Source organism: Pelodiscus sinensis, chromosome 7 (assembly GCF_049634645.1).
Source record: "Pelodiscus sinensis isolate JC-2024 chromosome 7, ASM4963464v1, whole genome shotgun sequence".
Lineage (NCBI taxonomy): Eukaryota > Metazoa > Chordata > Testudines > Trionychidae > Pelodiscus > Pelodiscus sinensis.
The window spans coordinates 49,722,902-49,734,823 of record NC_134717.1 but is presented as its reverse complement, the minus strand read 5'-3'; the positions used below and the strand labels follow the sequence as shown (position 1 = coordinate 49,734,823).

The 11,922-nt window shown below is 42.6% G+C and overlaps 1 protein-coding gene across 1 annotated transcript; it reads right to left on the bottom strand.

Moving 5' to 3' along the window:
* Positions 1-602: 602 nt before the first annotated feature.
* Positions 603-7,578, bottom strand: DUSP19 (dual specificity phosphatase 19). The gene is made up of 4 exons (XM_006121704.3): positions 7,076-7,578; positions 6,702-6,748; positions 4,460-4,612; positions 603-1,343 (listed from the first exon to the last, which is right to left on the bottom strand). Exons 1-4 carry the CDS (start codon positions 7,299-7,301, stop codon positions 1,122-1,124), a joined length of 648 nt encoding a protein of 215 aa, XP_006121766.1. The 5' UTR covers positions 7,302-7,578; the 3' UTR covers positions 603-1,121.
* Between the last annotated feature and the right edge of the window lie 4,344 nt (positions 7,579-11,922).

Here is an 11,922-nt window from a genome sequence, read left to right as displayed (position 1 = left end):
TGATATTAATAAAATGCAGTATTTACCCAATTTCTACCCATGGAGAGCACTTCTAATGAGTAATGACAGTCCAGGAATTTAACTACTGAAACATATACAGGCAGTCCCCGACTTACGCGGATCCGACTTATGTCGGATCCGCACTTACGAACGGGGCTTTCTCGCCCCGGAGCGCACAGGCAGCAGTCAGCCACCTCGACCTCCGGGGCGAGAAAAGCTGCTCCCGGTGCCCCTGGTCTGCTGGGGACCGTCTCCAGCAGACCAGGGACACCGCGAGCAAACCCGCAACCGTGGCGGGGTCCTGCACTTCTGAGGCTTTGCTCTGGCAAAGCCTCAGAAGCGCGGGGACCCAGCCGCGGCTGCGGGTTTGCTCGCGGTGCCCCTGGTCTGCTGGGGACCGTCTCCAGCAAACCAGGGGCACCAGGAGCAAAGCGGTCCCGCGCCAGAGCAAAGCCTCAGAGGCGAGGCACCCCCCCCCCGCTGCCGCTTTGCTCCCTGTGTCCTAGTGTGCCCCCCTCCCCCAGCAGACCAGGCTTTTGTTGTGGACCCTGGGGCAGAGCAGCTGGGGCGCTGCCGGTTGGTCCCGCAGTGCCGCTCTGGGCACTACTGGACCAACCCGGCAGCACCCCAGCTGCTCTGCCCCAGGCGTCCCCAAGTCAGCCATTGCTGAAACTGACCAGCGTTGACTACAGGAAGCCCGAGGCACAGTTGCTCTGCCCCGGGCTTCCTGGAATCAGCTGCTGATCAGTTTCAGCAGCAGCTGACTTGGGGTTCTTAAGTTGAATCTGTATGTAAGTCAGAACTGGCGGTCAGTTTCAGCAGCGGCTGAATCTGGATGCCAGTTCCGACTTACATACAGATTCAACTTAAGAACAAACCTACAGTCCCTATCTTGTACGTAACCCGGGGACTGCCTGTATCAGCAGAAGACCATTATATTGACTACTTTTTTGTTTTGGCTCCCACCTGCAGGGCTGCATGTTGAGCCCCACATAAATCCAAACCGCACTGTGGGCTGCAAACAAACGGGCCGCGGGCTGAGTAGCCCTGTTTTAAGGTATGATATGCCAACACGTCTGTTAAAATATAACCACAGGGATTGTTGCATTTCTCTCCTGTTATCATTTGAGATCATTTATGCTTCCGTTTGCCTTTTTACTATGCTGTTGATACTTGTGAAGCTGCTCCATGAAGCCAGGATTCGGACAGATAGCAGGTCTGGCATTTTTCACCCAAGAAAATGCTCGAGCAAAATTGAGTCCTTCTGAATTGATTAGAAAACCAATTACAATTGCGGCAGCACGAGAAACTCCTGCATTACAATGAACCAGCACCACTCCATCCTTCAAGAGAAAAAAAAAATGAAACCGTCATTTGAGATGCCCTGTTGCTGTCTATTCTATAGGTAATGGTAGATTTCTTATTATTTTCTACTGTTTATTTAGGTTTATGGAAAGCAACTTGTCCACCTGAGGGTACATCCAAGAGGCCGGGAGCCTAAAGCAGATGCCCTTTTTGGATTACAGAGGAGGAACACAAGTGCAGTTGCACTGAATTGTGATTCTCTACCTTTTTCTTGGAGAGAATCTACCTCCTTGATGCAACAATGTAAAGAGATGTTCACAAGGGAACCCTGTCTAAACTCTCCCCAAGGCTCCTGCAGGACAAAACTGATCTTGGCGAATAAACTTTTCCTCATTCTTCAAAGAGAAGTTTGCATAGTAGGCATATGAATAGTTAACCAGTAAGCATCACCTTTACTGGGTGATGCTTACTTGTTACCGGCATGGGGTGGAGCAGCCCCCGTCCATAGCAAGCCCTGCCCAAGCAGCACACTGTGGGCTAGTACACTCCATCCCGGCCAGACCAGCCCCCGCTTGCCCTGATTTAAGCAGTTAACCCAGGGGTGGGCAATAATTTTTGATGGGGGGAAGTCCAAGAATTTGGAAAGTGGTCGAGGGCAATACTTTTCCATGATATTAATGGAGGAGGTGCAGGTTCTGGGATGGAGGTTGGGTGCAGAAGGGAGCTTGGGGTAAAGGAGGGAGCATGGGTGAAGGAAGCTGTTGTGACCTGGGGCACTGGACTGAGGTGCAGGGGGTTGGATTGTGAGCTAGGGCAGGAAATTGGGGTACAGGAGGGGTGCAGGGATTTGGGTTGGGAGCTAGGGCAGGAGGGGACTGATCTGGGGCAGGGGATTCGGGTGCTGGATTTGGGAGGAGATATGGGTACAGGAGGGGAACAGAGGATTTGGTTATGTGGAGTAGGGGACAGGAATGGGGGCAAGGGAGGGACTGAGGTGCCAGAGGTAGGTTCCACCAGGAGACTTACCAGCCAGCAGCCTTTCTTGAATCAGCCTCCCTGCCTGCCTCACCCCAGCACAGGCTGCAGCCATGTGCTCTGGAGCCCCTTGTGCTTTGGCTTCCTGTTATTGAAACAGGCAGCTCCCATTGGCCAGTTTCTCGCTAGAAACCAACCAATAAGATTGTGCTGGGGGTGGGAGCAGCTCCTAAAGCTTCCCCCCTCCCTTCTGGACTCACAGTTTTTAAAGAAAAACCTCCCTGCAGCCGCATTTTTTAGCAGCATGCGGTGGGGCAAGGCAAGCAGGGAGCCTGCCTGGGGCTCCCCACAACATCTGCAGGCCGCATCCAGCCTGCAGGCCATATTTTGCCCAGGCCTGGGTTAACTCATTAAACATAATGTTTAACCGGTTAACTGATTAAATGGGATTTTACATCCCTAATACATACTAGTTATTAAATACAAATATCAACATTTAAATATAACTCCTACCACATTGTTAAACAAAGAATGGACATCACATGAGTTATCTAATGTGCTTTTTAAAAGTCTGCTCATTTCAAGAGTGCCTAGTTGAGAGATGAGCTCTTCAAAAAAATCTGCCCCAGCTATGGATGCTGTAGTCTCTTGATAATCTGATCCCTTTTTGCCCCTAAAAGACAACAGACTTCAGTGGTTATTAATTAGGGATTCTCAATCCTTTCCTACTAACTTCCAGTGAATTTGTGAACAATGTTATGTTTGTTTATATTCTTTAATCAATAAATTCTTAACTTTTTCAATGTCTGCTGACTTTTAATAGAGTTCCTCATGGTCCCTTTCATTAAAGCTAATAAACCATCTCCCCTCCCCAACGTGACTAAATATCTCCTTAGTGTTGCTGGCTGTAGAACAACTACCATGATACTTATGTAAAAAAGCAATGAGAGGAGACTTTCTAATATTTTTAGCTATCTCTTGGTGCTGATTTGTGGCTAAAAATAGGAGGATCCAGCACAGACTGTTAGCAAGGGCTGCAGTTTAAAAACCTCCATTCCAACCTAATCAAAATCTAATCTCTTTGCAGTCTAGCCTTGCTGTATAAAAATAGTAGTATTGCCATGCAAGGCTTTATAAGAACACCTCTAATTGTAGAGAAGTAACTGGAAAATTCAACTTCTGAAGTGGATCAGTGACATTAAGCTAGCAAGGCTCATTTAGGAATGAAGTGGAAATCGTAACTGGAAACCTGAAAGAGGTCATTAAGTGACATCCTGTTTCAGGTAACTTGTAAATGATATGTTAGAAGACGATAATACTCTGTGACACAAAAGTGGATGGGGCAATGTTACCTTCCTTTATCCTAAGATAAACTAGATCTGGTGGAATAATCCAGAACCAGGTTTGACTGACAAGGTACTTTCTTTTTTTGCTCTGTTAAAGTCAATGTCCTATACACAATATAGTAAATCACCAATAAACATCTAGAGATTAATTTGATTTACTATATTTGTTCTTTTACAGGAATGTTGACATGCAATTAGGTACAGATTCAGCAAAGCAGCTAAACACAAGCTTATGTCTATCCCGGTTCAGTAAATATTTGCTGAATAGGGATGGTTTGCTGAATCAGGCCCTTTGGATATAAGAAAAGTATCTAAAATTCCATGCTTGTATCTTAAAGATGGCTAGGTGACTCTACAATTACTAATCTCTGCACTTTTTATGTTGCATTCATAGTTTATTGTGTTCCACCTTTAAAGGATAGTAGCAGGCTGAGGTATCCCTGACAGCTGGAGGAAGCCAACAAAACCCCACTGATTTCCAGGGATGCTGCCAAACTCCCTGCTTCTTCTCTTGTATGTCAAAACATTGCTTCCCTAATGAATGAATTCTGGAAACTCTACAATGGGAAGTTTATAGATCTTTCCTTTTTCCCTGCAGGTTTTACTCCTAGAAGAGAGATCTGGACCTACGTTAAGACTTGCTGATCAAAAAGTCACCCATTGCTTTATATTGAATTAAGACTTATTGCACTAAAAATCTCATAAATAATAGTAAACAATATTTGGTCACTAAGAAAAGCTTAATTGATGGCTTATTGCTTTTTAACCAACGGGAATTATTTTAATTATTGCCACATACCTTAGATAACTAATATTATGGAATATTAATTTACCTGCATCTTGGCTTGCTCAATAAACTCAAAACATTCTGGGAAATACGATGTGATGTCAGTCTCTGGGAGATCCAGTATAGAAATGTTCTTGTATATAAAGTCATTGGGGAAGGCATTTTCAACTCTATATGCCACATTTAGGACATGAGTAACCTAAGCCAAAAAAAGATAATTTATGAAGAAAACAAGCAAAATAGACAAGGATAAAAGAAAGCATTATCCATTCAGCAGATATATACTGGAACATCAAACAGTAGCATTCAATTGTATTCAGACAATGTGTTCTGACTTGACTATCTTTTGAAATGCACTTAAGATTTTATCAAATGTTAAGATGTATAAAGCGGCATTTCAGTTTTCGTCAGTCCATCTTAACAAAAGAAGGAGTAAGCATTAGGGCTGTGATAATGTTTCAAGCAAATAGCTTCTGAAAAATAATCTTTGAGCAGAAAAAGTATCCACCTTAGGCTACCTTAGGTCATTAAGGCACCAAAAATCCTTTGCTAACTGCTTATAGGAATCTCCTCCCCTAGCTTTGAAGTAAAGAAGTTAGCAAGCAAGTAATTAGCTAATCATGTGGTTGATAGAATTTCTGTCAACTACATGATTAGTCGATAAGGGAGAAAGCCTCAGTCGCGGCTCGCACTGGGTCCAGGAGCCACCCCCGCTGCGGCTCTGCAGTTTAAATGTAGAAGCCAGGCTTCCTACCTGAAGTAGCTCCCAGAACCAACGCAAGCCAGGACTGGGCTGGGATTGCTCAGTCCTGGCTCGCACTGGGGTCCAGTGGCCTCCGTTCATGGGGGAGGTCCCAGCTCCCTGCTGGGGAAACACACACACACTCCTGTGGTCAGGGCTGCTGCTGCAAAACAGCCCCAGTCTGCAGCAGCACCGGCTAGCCACAAAAACAGGCTCTCTGGCAGCAGTCCCTGTCTGCGGGGGATTCCAGCTCAGCAGAGGCAGCAGCAGCCTCCCCTTACCCCGCCCCCACACTGCTGCCTCTAATAGAGGCGGCAGCAGTGGAAGGGGCAGGTGGCACCACAGAGATGGTGTTGGGGGAAAACCAGCTTTTAAGCCAGCTCCCACCAGCCCTGGCTCCTCTTCCCTCCCCACTTGCTGACTCTGATACAGAGGCATCAAGGGAGGTGGAATGCAAGTAGTCGATTCAACTAACCGATAAGCCTATGCTTATCGCTAGTCAACTACTCCTTTACATCCCTACTCTGAAGCGTAGCCACTTCTAAACTATTTAAAAATGCATAGCCACACTGTAACAGATAATGAAAGATTATGAAGAATTCCATATCCAATAAATTACTAAGGTAAATTTTAGACTGATAAAATCTGATTAACCAAAATGATTTTGGCAAAACTGCCACCTTGTAGAAAGGAGCCATGGCTTCTTACATGACTGTAAATAGGAGAAAACATCTCAGTTGAGGATAGGAATGTCAGCAAGTAGTTGACTAACCAATAAGCCTAAACTTAGTAGTTAGCTGACTCGACTTCTTGACTATTTGTATTTCCCCCCCTTCCTGTCTCTGTTACAGAGGCAGCAAGTAGGGGAGAGCAGGAGCTGATGCTGAGAGCAGGACTTATCGCCTTCATCTTAAAGCCTATCAGAGGCAGCAGCGAGGGGGGAGGGGCGCTGGCTGCAGCAAAGAGGCTGCAGGGGGTCCTGAGGTGCAATAAGAACACAATTTAATACGCATATTATCTGTCCTATAAGAAAGCAAGCTTTAAACTACAGCTGATCTTGAAATACAGATATTCCATGTTTCTTGTGAAACCTATGGACACCCTCATCACATCTTGTATATGTTCCACGCACACTTTCAAGAAGCAACCTTATTAAACTACAAATGAAACATAGCTCCTTTTTTAAAGGGAAAATCAGTAAAATAACATTATCTAGTGCAGTGCTTTTCTTGTGACAGTGAGCACCAGTACGGCGTACTGTCACCTTTTTTGGGGATCATTTGCCGCTTTCCTCAGGCACAGCCCCCAGCCGGCCCTGGGAGCACTCACACTGCGCTGGACAGAAGCCCACTCAGGTCACGTGACTGCATTTCGGCCCCAACCTCCAAGGCTTTTGAGGAAAAGGGGGGGACAAAACCATCTGGCAACCCTTGTATCAGCACTATTTTTTTTTTTTTTTACAAAAAAAGCACTGATCTAGTGATTAAAAAACATTCAGTAGCAAATGCTAAATATGAGATAGTACATAGTCCTTGATCTGAGTTACCCCATATTTTTTCAGTGTCTCCCGATCCTGAGCAGCATCTTGTGATCCTGTAAAAAAGAAAGGACTCTATCACATTATTTGCCTAGAGCTTCCAAAATATGCACAAAGCAAAAACCCTTCTTAATTTTAAAAGAAGTTAGCTTTTGCCTTTCCCTGGGGACAACACATTGTTTTAATAATGCAATAAAAATATGTTGTATATTGTGAATGAAATTTTAAAAACGAATGGTCCTGCAGCACCTTAGGGACTAGATAGTGTCATGAGCTTACGTGAGAACCCACGACAGTTCAGAGCTCAGGGTGCCCGGTTAGATCTCAGGACCTTGCAGAAGCAGGCGTTAGGGATTCACATTGAAATTCACATGCACACTCACCTAGCAGCAACCAGGGCTTAATAACGCCAACTTGCAGATCCAAGCTAAGGTCCTGCACATAACCGCAACCGAACCCATCACTTGGATCTGCTTCTTCCACCACGTGCACTCGGGCATCTTGCCATGTCTCTATAAGTCTCTTCCCAGTTAAAGTTGTTACCCTTGTACATTGCTTCCTCAGATTATTCCTGGAAAAGCCTCTGATTTCCTGAGTGAGTGAATGCATTACATGAGCAGGGAACTTCCAGCGAGCAGCCACTAACGCGGGCAAACGCAGCAGCCTCTAATTCTTGCAGTGAAGCTAAACTCCTCTCCAGCCTATAGCAGAACCTGCTGCGGAGGATCGCGCAGGTAACAGGTAAAAGAGAAGGCTACCAAGCCTTGTGTTTCCATGACTGCAGTGCAAGACAGTTTTTGATTGGTCAAATAAAAGCGTTCTCCGATTGGTTTACAATCTCTTCCGGTTAGCTGCAGCACTCAAGGCACCCAATGAAAAATATCTCTGTGCAGTCACTATGTTTTGATCTGATCCGTCTTGTTGCTTGTCCACGTTCTAGTTTTGTCTGTTTAGGTACAGGATCCAGCTGTTGGACTGTGTCCCCAGCTACAGGAGAAGTGCTGTTTGTCAAAGAACCGGATAAGCTGTGAAACTGGATTGTGTTTTATAATAGTTGTTTAAAGTATTTGCAGGGGAAGTCAGGGCTTGTCAACATTCCAGGGCATGCCGCCTGGAGTTTGAACTCTGCTATGTACTTGTGTTAAAGAATTGTAGGCAACAGAGATGGCTGGGATGTAATTCCCTCCCCCCCCCCCCCCCCGAAAAACGTTGACAAACGGGGAGGAAATCACTGTGGTGACCATTTTTTCTACAAAGTTATTCAGGTTTTTGCTGCAGAACTTTTTCTTCCAGGTTTTGGGAACAGAAACGTGTTTTTTAAAAAGGGTTCAGCAACCTAAAGCCAAAATCTTTTAGCCAGTTCGCAACATATTTGGTTTTACTGAAAACTTCAGTCTGACTAACTGAAACTTGTCAAGTTTGAGTAGCTGGATCTTGCAATTTTTTTGTTTTACAAATAAACCAGTTTCTTCAAAACTAGGCATTTCCTGTGGATATTTCCTTTTTGAGAAAAGTCTCTTTTTTCCAAATGAACATTTTTGACCAGATATGTGAACTTGCCCACCAGTGTGTGTTGCAATTGACTAGTAAGGACAGTACTGTCACTTAAATATGATTTATCTGCCTTTAGAATACCATTTTGTTTAATTTATAGATGTAAATGGTTGTCTGGAGATACATTTTTGCTTTTATGCCTAATTTCCAGTTTGTATGCAATAAATTGACTAAGGTGTGTGTCCATTTAATTTGTATAATTTAGGGGGCGGGGAGTTCTTAAGGATATTTGTGGTCAAGGCTGGTGCGAAAGCACTAGTATAACCTAATGTCTGAACTTCAAATAGAGTCTGCACTTCAGCTCCAACTATAGTAATTGAAAAACCTTATGGCTGCAGGAAGGAACCCCTTAAGCACCTAAATGGAATAGTTTTTAAGATTATTTTATATCCCAGTATTTCCTTCTATAATCTTACGGACCCAGCACTAAAAACTTGAGTGGGGTCAGACTCTCACTTGCAACAGAAACATAATGTTAGGGTACGTCTAGACTACAGGGTTTTGTCGACAGAAGTTTTGTTGACAGATACTGTCGACAAAGCTTCTGTCACAAAGAGCGTCTAGACTACATTCAGTTCTGTCGACAAACCAAGCTGCTTTGTCGACAAAACCCTGTAGTCTAGACACACCCTTAGAGAAAGATAGAAACAGGAAGGATGAGGACATTTTTATCTCTAACCTTTCCTCACTTGTGCTCATACATGCACAATACATACACACTTTCAGGCATTCTGTGGGGAACATTTGTGGAGCTGTTCTCCCCTTGGACAAGATTGCACACCATTGTTTTAGCACTGATTTTGGTTGGGCCAAGATGACATTTCAAATCCCAAACTGATTGAGGAAATAAGGCCCTTTGAAAGTAGTGGAAAGCCTTACAGGTAGAGCTGGGCATATTCCCGTTCTAAGTACCTCCATCCCCAAAAGCTGTTCTGAGGAAGTGGCTGGGCTGGAGTTGCATTGGTGTTTTGGCTCCTGGTCCCAGCTTCTGATGTGGGTACCTTTAAAGGGGAAGAGAAAACCTCTGGGTGGGTGTCTGGGCCAGAAGTGTCCCTAAGAAAAATCATTCTAGTTTTCCACCCATATGATCTATGACATCTGACCTGTATGAGTGTAAGGCTTACTTGAGTGAGTAAAAATGCAAAATTGGGCCCTAAATCTTTTAAGCCTCCATCATTCTGACAGATCTAACCAAAAACAAAACAAAAATCCTGCAAGTGTTTGATTCAGAATCTCCATTTGAAGTAAAAGTGTTTTGGGGTTTTCTAAATCAGATAATTCCTAGCTTACTAACTGAAGCCATATCTACTGTGAGAAATGTGTACAGTTGCTGTAGCTACCTTAGCCACCAGAGGTCATCATTATACGTGAAAAGGGATGAATGTGCTGCAAATTGTGTGTATGTGAACAATATATTTGTCATGCTCTGGTATCTGCATCATGTGCACTGGAATCATACAAAATGTGGTGGTCCCTATGGTAACTATTTCTGCATTGCATGCATTTGAGAACAAAAGTCCATAAATAATCCAATAATCCATGCCCAGGTTTTGCAAACAGATGGCCTAATCCTTTGAGGTGCAGAGCAGTTTCGGCAAGCTGATAAATTCCGTCAGCTCCCACTGAAGTCAGTGGGTGTTGCAATCACCTTGCAAGATTAGTCTGCTGTTGTGGCAAGGAGAAAAATAGATTTAAAAACCTCCACAAAATCTTGAAACCTTGGCAGATCCACAAAATAGATAATGGACTTGTGTGAACCTGCAAAGAGAAATACATATCAACCATGACCATTGTTAGCAATTGTGTAATTCATATTTGTTTCATTGCCACATAGGTTACTCAGTTTCACTATTACATTTTCTACTGATGGATTTTTCTGTGTGTGTGTGTGCGTGTGCGTGTGTGTGTGTGTGTGTGTGTGTGTGTGTGTGTGTGTGTGTGTGTTTATAGTGACATTATCTTGATTCTATCTACCTGGATTAGTAGATCAGTGAAGCAGAAAGTGCAGTTTACAGAATAGTATAGAGAAATTGAACATTCTAATGCTAGGGTAAAATGCAGGGCAATTCAGAATATAAAAAATTAGGAGGCATTCATTCCTTTTTAATTTTTTTTGGATTGCTGAACTGTGGCTTGCCCAATGCACTGTTTGACCCAGCACAAACAGTTAAGACTGTTTTAAAACATAAAAACAATCAAAATATATTAAAACATCTTAATTTACCTCAAACTCAATGTACATTTTTACAATATTAAATGATCTTGTAGTTTGTCTAAAACTAAACTAATTCCTTTCTGCAGAAATGCTATTTGATATTTTTAACCTCATGAATGTTTCTGACTCATGCAGTCTAAAGATTAATGTCTGTGTTTGAATATTTTTACATAATGGTAAGTTTTTATGTTCCTAGGTATATGCTATGCTTCCCTGTGCATGATGGCACATAGTATTTCAAAGAGCCATAGTATTTTAAAGAATGTGTAAGATTTTGTAGCAGCTGAAATTTCTGAGAAGTTTTATAAATTGTATTAAATTTATGTAATCCTTATCATAGTCATCATCTGCTATCCAAATGGCAATGTTTTTAGACCATCATTTACTGGCCAAAGCATGAAATATATGGGAGCAAGTTGTTTTTAAAGCCCATTGTGGTCCAAAACTTTCAAATAAAGTATTGTCCCTTCAAGCCATCTCTCTAGAAGGAAATCAGTCTACAATTTTTAAGGCCCTATAGCCAGCCTCTGCTCTTAGTGGCAGATTAAGATAGAAACTGTTAGGGAAAAAAAGTTTCAGAAATCAAATTTAGAAGGAATACTCAAATTTAGTAATATGGACTACACCTTTGGTGAGCAATCATGGGTCTGTCTGACTTGGTGCTGAAACACACTGGTTGGCCTTCAGCTTTCTTTTCCTGAGAGCAAAAACAGTTCATTGACATTAGTAATGTAGATTTTGGAATATTTGATCCTTGCTATCTAAGTGGAAAATCACAAGGAGGGAACAGTTTCCTTCCCTGTTAGTAAGTTCACAGAATGAAAAAGAACTGTACAAACAGAGTGGCATGTTAGATATTAGTCTCTATTAAAAAAAAGTTAAAAAACAAATAAAAACTTCTCTAAAGTACCATATGTTCTTATTGTTATCACATTGGTATTTTCCTTTTTCAGCTCTTTCCCTGTGATTTTTATCTCCTGCTATGGTGCATGTCTTTATTTAAGACCAGATTGTACTGCCTGTATTCATTACGAATAGTATCCCATCAGTATGAGCAAAGGGGCAGAATCTGACCCTTTGATAGTAAATTCTTCTAGTCAGAGCCTCTACACATGATTCTTATTTATGCTGGTATAAATCAGAAGTAACTCCACTGAAGCTAATAGAGATATATTGATTTAAAACTACCATAAGAGAAATCATCAGCAGACCTTCCAAGTAGTTGACCTGTAGAAACCAGCTATGCAGTGTGAAGGATCAATATTTTGGATGACTAAAGTTTTCTGTTCATGTTCTATCAGAATTAAAGAGCTCATTCTCATCTCACTTATGACAGTGTAACTCCATTGAAGACATGAGGAGAATCAAACTACCTCCTAAATTAACCTAACTTATTGTTTATCTATTTGAAATCTTAAGTTTTTGTGATAGGATGATCCTCAGTGAAACTACATTCACTGA